The sequence below is a fragment of the Peromyscus leucopus genome, chromosome 1 (genome assembly GCF_004664715.2).
Source record: "Peromyscus leucopus breed LL Stock chromosome 1, UCI_PerLeu_2.1, whole genome shotgun sequence".
In the NCBI taxonomy this organism is placed as follows: Eukaryota; Metazoa; Chordata; class Mammalia; order Rodentia; family Cricetidae; genus Peromyscus; species Peromyscus leucopus.
In genome coordinates this window covers 52,482,515-52,498,727 of record NC_051063.1, presented here as the reverse complement: position 1 = coordinate 52,498,727, position 16,213 = coordinate 52,482,515, and the positions used below count along the sequence as shown (strand labels likewise).

At 39.1% G+C, this 16,213-nt stretch overlaps 1 protein-coding gene across 11 annotated transcripts in view; it reads right to left on the bottom strand.

Moving 5' to 3' along the window:
- Btrc (beta-transducin repeat containing E3 ubiquitin protein ligase) overlaps positions 1-16,213 on the bottom strand; it is a 183,530-nt gene that overhangs the window by 60,697 nt on the left and 106,620 nt on the right. For 10 of the 11 annotated variants that reach the window (XM_037207325.1, XM_037207328.1, XM_037207333.1 and 7 more), the window contains one exon: positions 4,598-4,687. The exons of the other annotated variant lie outside the window; for it this stretch is intronic. In XM_037207325.1, the coding sequence (XP_037063220.1) occupies positions 4,598-4,687 (90 nt within the window). The remainder of the gene's footprint in view (positions 1-4,597; positions 4,688-16,213) is intronic. 11 annotated transcript variants of the gene reach the window in all.

Genomic DNA, 16,213 nt, shown 5'->3' with positions numbered 1-16,213 from the left:
GGCTTATTTTCACATTCTTAATTTGAAAAATATACGAATTCTAGCCAATAAGTGTATTTCTTAAAACCTTGGTAACCATTGACATTAAATTCACCATTTAAAGATGAAAGAAAAGATGTTAATTCTGAATTTCATTCTTGCTTTCTTTAAAACAGTATTACACTTCCAAGTTTTCCCAATCACACTGGCCTTGATGATAAGACACAATTACATCTTGCTGTGTTCACCACAAAGCTAACTGCAGCTATGTCAGAAGGGTCTGTGTGAACAACAGACGTCTGACTTCCTACTTGTGGAACAGTAGTATATTAAAGGAGCCTGTTAACATGTAGTTTAAAACTCAGAAGAAACTCTGAACAGCTGAAACGCCTTATAAATAGCACAGACCCAGAGGAAGTGCAAACGTCTGCATTGTGAATTGTAGATCTTAATTACCGACAATGGCTGGTACAGCAAGTAGCACGGAAAAAAAGTGAAACAGTTGCACTGTTCATGGTTGGCAATAACTCTTCAGGAAAATATTTACTATCAATCAGTTATGAGAAAAGGGACTCTGTGCTCGTAAAACAGCACGTTGCTTCTCATACCAGGACCATTTTGCTTCAGCATAATCTGAATTTAAACAGCTTGTTTCCTGCGGATATAATTTTGGAAATAAATAAAACAAGTCTTCTATCAAAATCTGGAGTGAGTGGGAAGGAACATCACATCTTTCTGTCTCAGTCAGTTTCAAACAGATTATTAGTCTCAAGTAAAAAACAGTAGTAACAAACAACAAAAACATAGAATGTACGCAAGACCATTGAATAGACCTATTCCAAACAAAGACAGAGCTTTCCCAGTCTAGGCCAGGAATCAAGGTAGAGGTAGGTATTCTAACAACTCATTTTTAACTGTACATGTTTATGGAAGGGGTGTGAGGTGTAAAGGTAAATTATGGAAAAGCCTCAAACCAAAATTTTCTGTAGTATTTCAATAAAGTCAATAGTAAGATAACATAAAAATTAATGTTCTCAGTTTTCTTTCATAATTAAAAAACATGAAGGTTGACAATTAGGTACAATGTGATTATAGATTTTAAAGACTAAGCTGACAGTCAATAATGACTGTCCATTTAAAGCTACAATAAATAGAGAGCTCATCATGTTCTCCAAACAAATCTCATAAACGCTAGGGCTATGAGCAGATGAAATGCTTTAAAAAGCAAACTAACCAAGGCATGGTGGTGCGCATCTTCTGATCCCACACAGAGAGACAGAAAGGAAAAAAGCAAACTGTATACAAGATACTTCATGGCTTCAAATACTACCTGGACCTCTCCCTGCTTTTATTTTTAAATGTCTCTTTCTTGAATCTCTTTCTTATAAGGTAAAGATTCAGGAGACTGCGGTCAACCTAAGGTAGCTTATGAAGCAGCTGTGCTTCCTTACATTTTACCGAGAATGAAAAGGAGCGTCCTTTCCACACAGGAACGGCAAGGCTACAGAGTTACTGGCAGAGGAAAGCTACACACAAAATACAACAGGCTTCATCCCTGATTTTGAAAAGGACCAATGTCTTCTGTAAAATACAAACAAGTAATGAAAGGGCTAAGACTACAATTAGTATTTATACCCAAACCAAAATGACTCTGACTGAAATTCAGTTGCTTTGACTCTAAGGGGAAAAGGCTGGCTTCACTGTATTACAGTGGTTCCCACATGGAGACAGCTGGACACGTAGGCCACACTGGAGCAGTCTGAATCAGTATCAGATGCTCAACCAGTTTCTGAAGGAAAGTCATCACAGCCACACCACTGCAGCAGACAAAACCACTACTGTTAAGAACTAAAGATGAAGAACAAGAAAGAGGGAAATGCTTACAGATGTACAAAAATAATTTCCAGTCATTTCTTTCAAAGGTCAAGAAGTAAAAGAGGTCAGGAAAGACAGCATGACATCGTGAGACAGAAACAACACGTTTAGCAATAAGAAAGGAGAACTCTCATGGTTGCCATGCTAGTGGAGGTTACTGCAATCAACATTTTTTTCCATTATGTATTTTTATTTGATGACTTGGCTCAAATTTGAAGCAATGAACTAGAAGACAGGATGTGGGCCAATAAAAGGAACCAGGAAGTTGGTTGTGTTCCAACTGGAAATTATAGAAATCATTATTCAATTAGAGTGGTTAAGGGGAGAATGAAAGAAAATAGGTGTCAGAATAATGTTGAAACAAGCAAGAATGGGATGAGAAGGTCACCATCTGGGAGCAGGTGAAGCAGACTGATGAGTAGTAACAAGCAAACTTATTTCCTCACCCAAGAGGATGAAGAATTTATACCATTGTGCCAGATGCCAGAAGATTTCTAACTGTGCACCACTGAAGTAGAGGGCGGAAAAGAAAACAAAACAACAACAACAACAAACCCAAACCCACCCCACACTGTACACACACTCAGCGGCACAGCTAAGGAGTGTGAGAACAACAGGAACAGATGCTCAGTTGGCCAGCTCTCAATGAAACTCATTAAAACTGTCACCCTGTCCTTGGATGGTGCTCAGGCTAAGTTTCTGCCTTGTTTAGCCAGAAGTAACTCACTTGTGATGAAAGTGAGGGCAGCATGTTCAAAAAAAGGATCAAAAGAAGACTTTTTCTGGATCCCCATCTCCATACACCAATGCTAGATATAAAACAGGGTCAAGCAGCACTTAGAAATTATTAAGTAACTGAAAATTAAATGTAACTCACGTTACTCTTCATTTTTTTGTAGCTAATTAAGATGTGAACTTAAGTCACAATTTGATAAACCTACCTTTTGCAGCTATAATTTAAAATAAATTCTGACATTTCTCATATGGTCAATTCCAATGGCTATAAGCTGTAAACTTTCAGCTAATAAAACAAGGTCAGAGATTACCATGTGTTTTAGGAAATATAATAAAAATTCGTGTTGCTCCTGTGTTGTGAATGATTGTGTTCCTCCCTAACCACCTAATGTGTGAGAACAGTGTCTTCATGAACAGAATTAGAGCCCTAACTAAGCAATAAGTAAATGAACAAATGGATTACTAAGAGAACCCAGAGCTGGGCTCATCCCTTCCATCCTGAGACTACAGAAAGGCTCCATCTCTGAAGAAGAGTGACCTTTCAACTAGACACTTCTAGAACTATAGAAAGTAAGTTGTTTATAAGCTGCTACCTCGTTTATTTTTTGTCAGACAGCGCTTCCTGAATTTCCTAACAAAGATGGAGCCCACATGACATAAAGTCCTACCTCCAATAACGACAGGAAGTAAGAGCCCACACACATACACAGGGAGTAAGCAGGAAGTTGGGGAAGCTGTAAAACAACAAACCCCTATATGGTAATAAAAGTTACTGTTGCATAAAAATGAAGACAAACTCTAGAAATATAACTCATACTGAACATTATCCCCAAGAAGGTAAAACTAACAAAAAGCTCCCCCCAGTCAATCTAGAAAGTTGAAAGAAAAATTTTAAGATTTCTAATTTTAAAAAAATTTTTAAAAATTTATTTTGTATGTATGGGTGGTATTTTGCCTATATGTATGTCTGTGTATCATGTGCATGCAATGGTCACAAAGGTCAGAAGAAGACACTGGGTCCCCTGGAACTGGAGTTACAGATGGCTGTGAGCCATCGCGTGGTGCTGACAGTTGAACCTGGATCCTATACAAGAACAGTCTTTAACCACTGAGTTCTTAACCACTGACCCATCTCTCCAGCTCCAAAGATTTCTAACTTTTAAATTATTTTTGTATCTAGAGATATAACACACATCTATATATAGAAGACTTGGCCCATATGTCAGCTACATACACTTTTCTACTCAAAATCACCAAATATGACATTTCTGAAGTCACAGTGGCACGCCATCCCTCCCAGGCCCTCTGGGGCCCTCTCCTCTGCTCACACTGCTACCATCAGTGTATTGCTGATGTGCTACAGCCGCACTGGAAGAAGGCATGGCAGTGCTGGATTTGAATCTCAGCACTCGGGAGGCAGAGGCAGGCCGATCTCGAAACCAGCCTGGGCTACATTGTGAAGTTCAGGACAGCCAAGGCTACACAGAGAAACCCTGTCTTGAAGGAACCAAAAACCCAAACAAAGAACAAAACAAACAAAAAAACAAGTCACAAAGGAAGTTACAAAACAAACTGTTCATTATCTTACACAAATCTTACTGAGCAGTGTGACTGGGTAATCAAAAGATTCTGTTGCAACTGAAGAGACAGAAAAGCCAACTTTCAGTTCACTCTGTATAAAGTGATGCCTGCTTATATTCTCTTCATAAACGTATGATCTTATGATAGTATGTGGTAACAACACTGAATAAAGACAATTACAGGCTCTCTGCCCACTCATCAGGATGTAGTTCTCAACTACGGCAACAGTACCTGTCTGTATGCTACCATGTCCCCCATCATGGTGATAATAGACTAAACCTCTGAAACTGTAAGCAAACCCCAAATTAATTAAATGCTTTCTTTTATAAAAAAAAAAAAAAAGAAAAGAAAAGAAAGAAAAAGACAATTACAGTTGTAGCATTGTGCCAATGTGGTCTGATGTTAACTTGTGAATACTGTTACTTACCTTGGCCACACAATTTTCAGTCTTCATAGCAGTGCTTGTCAGACATACTGTCTCTTGGTTTATGCAGAGCCTGGCACAGCTGTTGTAAGTCTGTAGAGACAATTTAAGTTTAAGAAAAGAAAAAAAAATCACTTTTTTTTGTTTTGTTTTTTGTTTTGTTGTTGTTGTTTTAGATACTGAAATACTGACAGACATAGCTGTCAGATTCTCTTCTATTTCTCTAAATCAACATACAGTTCTATTTCTAAATTTGAGATTTGTGGTTGCTGACGAACCAAGTAGAGAAGGGGCAAAAACGGAGCCCATAAAAGCCAATGGTGTGCCCATGATCAAGTGAGCAGGGAATTCATGGTATGAATGGGAGATAGAGGATTGGATACACAGCTTTTAAAATGCAAACTTTAGTCAGATACAGTATAATCCCAGCACTATAGATGCCAATATGGGAAGACTGTAAGTCTGAAGCTAGCCTGGGCAGCATAATGATATTGTGTCTGAAAATAAAAGAAATAACAAAATAAATGTAAAATTTAAGATTCCATGCTCTGTTTAAAATAGCAATTAACTATAAGTCAGACATGATGACACACACCTGTAAACTAATCACTGAGGAGGAGTGTGAACTGGAAGCCAGATCAGGCTAGACAACCAATTTCAGACCAGCCTAGATTACGTAGCTGGACCACAACAGCAAAAGAAAACAAGAGCAAAAGAAAGAATACGTCTGAAGCATACTTTGGAGACTGATTAGAAGGAAATTAAAAACAGAACTCTAGGAAATGGACACAAATGCTGACTATAGTACAGTCTTCCTTCATGGTGAAAGATGCTTTATCTCCCTGCCCTCCCAACAGGGCTTCTCTGTGTAGCCCTGGCTGTACTGGAACTCAAGAATCCACCTGCCTTTGCCTCCTGAGTGCTGGGATTAAAGGTGTGCGTCACCCACACATAGCTAAAACACATTACTCATTCATTCATTCATTCATTTGGCTTTTCAAGACAGTGTTTTGCTGTGTTGCCCTGGCTGTCCTGGAACTCATTAGACCAGGCTGGCCTCAAACTCACAGAGATTCACCTGCCTCTGCCTCCTGAATGCTGGGGTTAAAGCCATGCGCCGCCACCGCCGCCACCACCACCTAGCTGCAGTAAGTGCTCTTAACCTCTGAGCTCTCTCCAGAGTCCAGTTATCCCTTTTTGAGACAAGAATCTCACAATGCAATCCTGGCTGTACTTAACCTTGTGGCAATCCCTCCTGCCCCAGCCTCCTGCATGTGCTTCCTACCTAAAGTTGTTGTGGGTGGTATTGAATCTATACCATAGATCACTGTTCCCCACTTCTCTGTGCCATCAGAATCACCTGGGGGGGGGGACTTGTGGAAGCACAATTTCCAGCAGATGCTGACACTGCTGGCCTGGGAAGTGTTTGAGAACCGACTTAAATATCTGTGTTGGAATTAAGATGATGACAGTTAAGCCACGATCACTTAACATTAATTTTAAAAGCGCTATTTTATGAATTAAGATGTTTCAGATTTACAAAAGTTACAAAGATTTTTTTCCCCCTTCCTCAACTCAGCTTCCCCTAAGTGTTCTCTTAGAGAACACTTATCAAAACTAAGAAACTGGGGCTTCAGATGTAACTCAGTGGTAGACTACACACACTTGCCTAGCATGCTTTAAGCTCTAGGTTCAAACCTCAGTACCACAGCAGCACACTCAGAGAAGTTAACTTAGAGCCAGGCATGGTGGCATACATCTCCAGACTTAGCACTTCAGTGGCTGATAGAAGAGGAGGACAAGTTGAAGCCAACCTGGGCTACACGGAAAGACTGTTTGGGAGGGAAAAATTTTTTAAGAGAGAGCGAGAGGGGAGACAGAGAGAGAGGGAGAGAGTCCCTCTGTCTGTCTCAGAGGTCAGAGGGGGTGTGCATGACTCCTTTGGAGCAGTGGTTCTCAACCTGTGGGTTGCAACCCCTTTGGGGTTGAATGACCCTTTCACAGGGATTGCCAAAGACCGTTGGAAAACACAGATATTTACCTTACTATTCATAACAGTAGCAAAATTACAGTTAGTAAGTAGTAACAAAAACAATTTTATGGTTGGGGGTCACCACAACATGAGGAACTGTATTAAAGGGTCACAGCATTAGGAAGGTTGAGAACCACTGCCTTGGAGCTACAGGCATTTGTGAGCCACCTGATGTAGGAGCCGGGATCTGAACTTGGATCCTCTGCTAGAGCAGGGTCTTCTTAACCATTTGAGCCACTTCTCCAGCCCTGGGTAAAGTCTTCAATTAAAAAGGCATGTGTGTGAACTTGATAGTGTATGAAGTGTAGACTAAGTTTCAGTTTCTCGGTCTCCTTCTGCCAGGAGCTTTATTTGCATGTGTTTGTCATACCTCCTCAGTCTTCTATAATCTGGCACAAGCTCTCAGTTTTCCTTGTCTTTCATGACTGACACTTCTAAATCAGTTAATCAATAGGATCTCCCTCAACTCGTGATCAGAACGAGGTCATTATTTGAAGGATACGTGTGAGATGACATGCCCTTCCTTCTCAGGGCATCAAATCAACAGATGTGTTAACAGTTCTAGTGATATTTGTCTTGATCACTTGGTCTCACTGTGAATGTGTAATTTCCCCTTTGGGAATTATTAAATACATTAGAGAAAATATTTTGAGGGTATGCAAATAGTTTCTATTTTAAATTTCACCTGCTAATTCTAGTATCCTTTGAAGGATCGTGCCTCTAGTAATTTTCTAATGGTGAATCTTAAATTTCTTTTTCCTTCTACATTTTTATAAATCGGAATCCTTCTATAGGGGAGAGTTGTGTCTTCTCACATTTATTTATTCACTCACTTGTCTGTTTATAAAAGTATAAACAGAATTTTAAAATTTGCTTTTGACCAATTATTATTATTTTTCAAAGAATTGGTAGGAAAAAACAACAAAAACCCTTCTCATCTGCAGTCCGAGTTCTCTCTAACAATATTAAGAAGAGTTTTGTTTTAAACAAGTTGAAACTTTTGTTTTATTCATTCATCATTGAAATTATTTCAACATATATTAAAAGCATTTTTAAAAATTTTGTTTCTTTTATGTGTATGATGTTTTGCTGGCATGCATACATGTACAATGCAGGAGTTATGGACAGCTGTAAATTTTCATGTGGGTGCTGGGAACTGAACCTGGGTACTCTCCAAAAGTATCAAGTGATCTTAACCCCTAAGTCGTCTCTCTAGTTCCATTAAAATTATTCTTATAAAATATTAAAAAAATACACATGAATTAATAAACATTTATTGAATAAATTAATAAAACTTTAAGGCAAAGAATTCTGGCTCTTTCAGCATGGCTGGTGGTCCATGCTTGTAATCCCAGGATTTAGGAATTAGCATGGGCTACATAAACAATGTCAAAAGCGTGGGTGGGGGGTTAGGCGGTAGAGGAACACAACAAAAGAATTCTGATTCCAATAATGGCAGAAATGTTACAATGATTTAACCTTCCTCTGGATAATAGCTTAACTTTTTTTTTTAGATTTATTTATCTATCATGTATACATTATTCTGCTTGCATGTATACCTGCACACTAGAAGAGGGCACCAGATCTTATTACAGATGGTTGTGAGTCACCATGTGATTGCCAGGAATAGAACTCAGGACCTCTCCAGTGCTCTTAACCTCTGAGCCATCTCTCCTGCCTGGATAATAGCTTAACTAAAGTAAACTATTTTTAAAACTATGTGAGGCACTGAAGATAGACAAAATGGGTGAAAAACGGAGAGGGTGCTAAAAAAGAACCACACTGGGTGAGATGTGAGCTGTGTTTCCCCTGGAAGCATTCAAAGTCCTGTCGGTTGGTGCCAGGAGAAGGTGAACGCAACAGCTAGGAAGCCAAAGCCTACTGCGTTGAGCTTTCCAAGCACAGGGTTCAGAACTGCCACAGTGGCTGGCAATTGAGAACAGAGATCCCACTGAGGAGAGCCACAGGGAAAGGAAGAGGTCTTGGAAAACATTTAAATTCTCCTCGAGTCCATGTTTAACCCCTAAAGCACACACATTAAGGCAGACTGGGCTTTCCAAGGGAAAGAGCACCTGGAAGGCTGAAGGGACTGAGCCAAGACTCCAGCTTGTGCCCAGGAGAAAAGGGAAGAATTTAGATTTGATTCCTACTTCATTAGAGGGATACAGAAAAAATGTCAGACTTCCCCAAGACACTGAAAAAGACCAGGAGTTGAGATAGAAAAACATTCTAGGTCTAAGGGATCTGCTTTATGTGTATGGGTAAAACAAACACGCCTATCTTTTTCAGATGTAAGGCCAAGGCTCCACGCAGTCACATTGAGCTGCTAGTATTTTCATCAGAGGCTGATTCAGAGTTTGTTCTGCAATGAATCATTTACACTATCTGCTATCTAATATAAAAATCACCACACTTGCAGAGCAGTCAAGAAGAAATATAAAAAAATGACCTACTTGAACAGCACTAAAGAGGTCTTTAATCTGTTCAATGAAATGATTAAATGAAAGATGATGATCACGATGAGTAAACAGATGGGGAAATTTTCACCAGAGAAAGAAAAACCTAAAGAGACAGTATGGTGGTATACACCTATAATACAAGCCTGTATGTAACTCCAGCCACCCTCTTCTTGCACATTAAATCCACAGGCATGCATACCTGTGGACACAGACATACACAGACTTTTTTTTTTTTTAAAGGGAAATACAAATCTAGACAAAAGTCAAAGTAACAGAAAAAGAGGCTCTCAGCCAATCTGGAAAAACTGCAGATTAAAATAAAAAGTTATTTGAGGAGGCTGAGGCAGGAGAATTGTTGGAGGCCACCATGGACTGACTACACAGTGTGCTCTACATAGCATAGTCTATAAAGGTAGATTTTTTTCTGAAGGAGGAAGGAAGGAAGGAAGGGAGGGAGGGAAGGAGGGAGGATGGGAGGAAGGAGGGAGGGAGGGAGGGAGGGAGGAAGAGGGGAAGGGAGGAAGGAGGGAAGGAGGGAAGGAGGGAGGGAGGGAAGGAGGGAAGGAGGGAGGGAGGGAAGGAGGGAAGGAGGGAAGGAGGGAAGGAGGAAGGAGGGAAGGAGGAAGGAGGAAGGAGGGAAGGAGGGTTGTATTGGAAGTCAGCCTTCGATACATAGTGAGATGCTGGTTCAAAACAAATGTGGTGAGCAGGAGCCACAATTCCAGGCAGAGGGCGAAGGATCAAGAGTTCAGTATCTGAGATTCTGTCTTGAAAAACCAAAACCAAGGGGCTGGAGAAATGGTTCAGTGGTTAAGAGTACATCCTACTCATGCAGGGGGTCCAAGACGGGTTCTCAGCACCACATCATGGGGCTCACACTAGCTGTAACCCCAGCTCCATGAGAGCCAATGCCCTCTTCTGGCCTCTGAAGGCACCTTGCATGCACATATACAAACTCCCAGCCACATTCACACAATTAAATATACAAACAAAATAAATATAAAAAACACTATCCAAAACCAAAGCAAACAAATAAACTGTCCAAAACTCACATAATCCAAACTAAAAATCCAAATAGCTCTACTTATTAAGGAGACTGAAACTGCTATAAAATTTTTCCAGAAAGAAAACTTATAACCCAAATTGTTTCACTGGTACAGAAGGACCTTCATAACATGGAAGAGGGCAACACTTCCCAACTCTCATTTATAAGACCAGCATAATCCTGACATCAAACTCTGCCCAAGACATTACAAAGCAAACTTCAGACCAATATTTTTAAGTGCACAGAGAAAAAATTCTTAATAAAGTCAACTCGAGTAATTACCATATTAACAGAATGGGGGCAGGGGTCCAGACAACATTTCAGATTTTTAGAAAGTTTTTAACTAGGGGCTGAGAGATGACTCAGCAGTTAAGCCCCCACACACTGCTCTTCCAGAAGACTTGACTTCTCTTCCCAGTTCCTGCATTGGGGGGCTCATTACTGTCCATAACTGTGTTCCAAGGGATCCAAGGCCACTGGTCTTCAAGAGCACCTGAACTCATATGCACATACAGATTTTTAAAAATTCTTAACTAAATTAAACACCTACTTATAGTTTTTTAAAAAGTCAGACACCTGGGAATTAATGGTAAATTCTTTAATTCATAATGGGCATCTAGAAATATCCAACTAACACCATGCTTTAATGATGGAAGGTTTAACACTATCCCCCGAAAACTAGGAACAAGGGGAAGATACTCTTGCCACATCAATTCAACATACTTTGGAAGTCAAAGTCATTAAAATAAAGCAAGGAAGAGAAAAAAAAGCAACTAAGTTATAAAAGAATTCATAAAAATAAAATTATGGCTAGGCAGTGGTGGTGCACGTCTTTAATCCCAGCACGCGGGAGGCAGAGGCAGGTGTATCTTTGTGAGTTCAAGGCCAGCTTGGTCTACAGACCAGGACAGCCAGGGCTATATAGAGAAACCCTGTCTCAAAAATAAATAAATAAATAAATAAATAAATAAATAAATAAATAAATAAATAAATAATAAAATTATGAGGGCTGGTTTATAGCTTAGTGGCTGAACATAGGCAAAAAAAAAAAAAAAAAAAAAAAAGTAAAAGCTTTGAAAAATTTTGGAGGAGGACCTTGGTGGGTAAAGGTGGGGTTAGCCACCAAGCCTAACAACCTGAGTTCTAGTTTAAATGGTAGATGGAGCTGGGCGGTGGTGGCGCACGCCTTTAATCCCAGCACTTGGGAGGCAGAGCCAGGAGGATCTCTGTGAGTTCGAGGCCAGCCTGGGCTACCAAGTGAGTTCCAGGAAAGGCACAAAGCTACACAGAGAAACCCTGTTTCGAAAAAACAAAAAAACAAAAAAAAAAAAAAAAATAAATAAATAAAATAAAATAAAATAAATAAATAAATGGTAGATGGAGAGAACAGATTCCAGGCTGTCCTGTGACCTCCATATGTGTGCTGTGCTGTATATAGCAGGTGCACACACACATGTATGCACATACAAAATAACGAAATATAGAAGTTTTTAAAAAAATTATGAAGGGGAGCTGGGTATGGTGGCTCACACCTGTAATACCAGAATTTAGTGGTTGAGACAGGATTGTTTCAAGTTCAAGATCACCCTGAGCTTCAAGGTAAGTGCCATGCCAGCCAGGACCCTGTCTCAAAGAACAAAACAAATTTATGAATGCTAGAATAATTCATTTCATTCAAACTTTCCTCTCCTTCATGAATGACTTAACATGCTCAGGGGAACATTAGGTAGTCAGAAAACCTACTCTAGCACTAAGTGTCCAGAGTAGAGAATTGCTAGGGATATAGACTTTGCTTTTTGGCAATTCATCTGTAAAATGGGTACATGACCTATTTTATGCTTATGTTCCAAGGAAACAACAGAGACAAGTGGCTAAAATTTGCCAGTCTTTTGACCGCTCTGTAGTTAAAAAGCCTCAAACAATATTTACTATGATAAGATTCCTTCCATTTTAAAATCAAACTAGTGAATATAATGACTGCAGGCAAGCTAGGCTTTGTCCCCATGCAACATCTGAACAGGTAGCTTCATTGCTGAACCAGAGGCACAGAGTTTTGCGTTGGAGTACTTTAATACGTTTTTATATTGCATATAAAGCACATAAGCATAAACCAGCAAGATGCCTGGCTGAAAACTACCTTCTTTGTGAAAGCAGGCTGTAATTCTGAACAAGTTTTCAATTTTCACACTGCTGCTAGGGTAAAACATTTTAAAGAGTTTAATTTTTTACAATGGATTCAATGACATAGGATTATCTAACAAAGTAATGGCTAATCAATAGAAGGTTTAGTTGTCAGGTGAAACATATAACACACTAAAAGGGATTGATTGCCAGGCTTCTCCTTATTTACTAGAAGGTATATATTTAAAATGACACAAACTTGTTACCAAGCTGCATTCTTTTAACCTTGCAAAGGGCTGCTTAAGAAATCTGTTCAACAGCCCTATAGCAAAACAAGATAAAGTATAATGAAAATGCTTAAGAGACTGGGGGGTGTGGTGGGAGGACAGGGACCTTTAGATATACAGTAACATCAAATCATGTCCCAGGCAAGAATATGGGCTAGAAAAATCAAATTACAAAACAACTCTAGGGAAGCTGGGACTGGGCCTTCCAAATGACATCCAGACGCTGCCGAATCCCAATCCAAGACACAAAGCTCTAACTCAGTGAGTGGTTCTCAACCTTCCTAATGTTGCCATCCTTCAATACAGTTCCTCATTTTTGACCCTAACCATACAATTACATTTGTTGCTACTTCATAGCTATAATTTCACTACTGTTATGAATTGCAAGTAAATATCTGATATGTGACCCTCGTGAAAGGGGTCAATTGATCCCTAAAGGGGTCGCGACCCACAGGTTGAAAACCACTGCTCTAACTGCTTTCCTTCCATGTGGATCTAAAGACAGATTTTAATTTTTTTTTTTTTTTTTAGAGTGTGTGCAGCTGGGCACAATAGGCTTCCCATCCTCTTTCCCTTTTTCTCCTTTTTAAAAAATGGTGTATCCAGAGTAAGCACTGAACACAAAATGAATTGGGCCCATATGGACTTTGACCAGCACATAAGCTATTTCCTTTATAATTTATTCACAGTATCTCAACTCTCTATATGAAAATACACTTTTTATGGTCATTACAACCCAGGAGTTCAATAATATGTTTTCTACTATGTCAGTGATTACACAATTTATCAAAGAATGATTACACTGAAATAAAAATAAAACAAAGCGCTAACCCCCTATACAGTCTTCTTTCCTCAAAGTAATTTTAAGAAAGCTGGTTATTAAATTGCTTCTTTTTGAAGAAGGGTTTTTGAAGCTGGGCACAGATTGCCAAACCATGCTGGGGTGTTTGTTACCCGCCCCCAATGTTATTAGGCGCTAAAGAATTCAGCAGAAAGGGGAGTTATATAAACAAATCACTTCATCAGACTCAGAAAGATCACTTTTGTCTTACTTAAGAGACCTACATTAATTACCTTTAAGATCTTTTACACAGACTATTTAAAATATGTACAATTTATTTATTTATTTCAAATGAGGTGCTTCTTCCAAAGTATTAAATAATGTCTACAAATGCAAAAGCATTTTTATAAATAGGTAATTAAAACAGATGACTAAAATTAAGTCAAGCTGCAAAACATTACCCAGAATGCACTGTGGTGTGGTGTGTGTGTGTGTGTGTTTAATAAACATCTCAGGCAGTTATTTTTTTTCCCCATCCAAAGCACTTCAGGAAGAAGAAAGAGGAGGTAGGAAGTTTCAAAGGGTAAAAACACAAAGATATAATGAAATAATGCTGAACCCTAAAGTATTTACAAGATAGTCCCTTAAGCATAGTTTGTCATGTTGCAATTACACCTTGCCTACTGCCAAGCCAAAGTGCTTACTATTGCCACTAGAGGGAGAAGTGTCTTAACACAAAGCAACAGCAGATAGGGAATGGGTTTTCTTGAGCAATTATCAGAACAAAGCTCCCTTGGCTGTGTGTACCTTCTAATTACTCAATACAATTAAAATGACTAACCTAAAACAAATAGAAGAAAAAACTGCCTGCCTGATAGCAGGGACTCCATTAAACCTTTCCCCTCATTAATCAAATCAGAAAGAAGAGAATGCCATCATACTCAAAACACTGGATCTGATGAAAGCAGTGAATTCTGTGAGGTTTCACTCCTTTCTTTCAGGAGAAATGACTCTTGAAAAAGCAATGTTGTGGTATTTCCCCATCTGGATGCTGCCTGAAAACAAACTGTCCTCCAAAGAACAGAACACCGTATGTCTTCTCTCAGCTTACTGGTTTATGAACGACTTGTTCTTGCTGTTTTGTTAATACACACTCTGATGTCATTTTCTGTCTGTGATGTGCATCTTCTTCCTACTTGCCCAACTGTAGAAAGGAGACAAGGCCATTCATGCTTCCATTGGCTCTTTCAATGTTACATTCCTCCAAGGTGATGTTTAGAACAATGTAGGGATTTTTATCAGGGGAGAAGAAAATCTCAGGCAAGGGAAACAGTTACTTATTCCTTCCAAAAGACTTATGTAACTCCTTTTGTAAGGCCCAGTCATTAACAGAAGATGGCAACAGATTCATGTTTCTTTCGGCTGACAATTGTGACTTTTTTTTACAGCAATGTGGAAGGTGTTGAAAACCTGGCAGCTGTTACCTCCTGGGATGAAGATACTTTTTTATCCTCCCTTGACAGTTTAACTCAGTGGGTCAGCACCTTTAAAGACTGCAAAGCGTCCTTGAAGAGGATGGAAGCGTGAATTACTGCCCCTCCCTAATCACTGTGAACCCTCACTGCAGGTGAAGTCCCCGCTAGAGAGGTGCATGGGGAGGGAGTGTAATGCCCTGAGCCAGATGGGTTTATCTTGTTTTTAAAGAATAAAGGAACAAGCTAACAAGGGAGACAGCTACTTTGTTAGCTTCTTGGCCTCTCTCATGGCTTTGCATCCCCAGGGTTCCAGCTACACAAGAGAAAGAATACAGGAAAATGTAAACACTTAAAGAAATATAACTAGAGGGCTGGCATCATGCTGCTTTCAAAGAGTTGAGAGAGCTCCACTCAATGCTTTATTTATCACTGCCCACGTTCTCGGGATGGTAAGTGGACACACACACAAAAGGGGTGGAGGACGGAGAAGAATTAGGCAGCAGCCACAATTTACTCAATTACGGAGAAAGGGAGAGCTGACAGATCCTATTAGCCCAAATGTGGGCAGAGAAGGGCTGCATGTTGTAATGCTACACTTTGAAGAAGTAAAGAGCACTTTCACATATCTTCTCTGGCCTTTGCCTCCCCCCCCCCCCCACCGACCCCATCACACATGGAACAACTATAAAACAGCGACTATGGTTTCTATAGCTTCACAGTTTAGGAGTCAAAGTAGAAAGAAAACTGTATCTATGTCACACTTTTTAAAAGTTCATATTTAATGCCAAATGATGACAAAAGGAGTTTTATCTCTCAGTTTTCTCCTTCACTATTTCTGGTAATTTTCTGTCAAGTTCTGGAAGTGCTATTATGGTAGTCTGATAACACAAGCCAAAAAGTAGTCTTCCCTTTTGTGTTTTAGTACAAGATTGCTATTATTTCTAAGTTTTAAATGTTTTTTTAATTAACCAGTGAAACCATGAACATTTTGATAACTAAAATATTATATTTAATAGACATAACTTTCTTTTACCTTGTGTTAATTTTGTAAGCTGTATTTTCAAAGAATCTGCCCATTTTTATCTATTCAATTTTTGGCATTAAGTTATTTATATTACCCCATTATTCTTTTAATGTCTCTAAGAATTATAGTGATTACCCTTCTTTCAGCTCCTCTAATATGAAAAGTTTTCCAAGTTAATATTAGTAGTCATGTCCCATCAACAATGGCAAATCTTTGTCTGAGAATAATCTATAAACTATAAGGTTTAGCTACAACAGTATTAAGTAGTTAAAGCACAAGTGAATTTTTTATATTTAAGGGTAAAAGATTCCTGAAATTTTATTAGAAATATGTGTAAATGGATTTCAACTTGAGAGACTGGCCCCACGAAGCAACACTCCCTTTAGGTTGGCCTT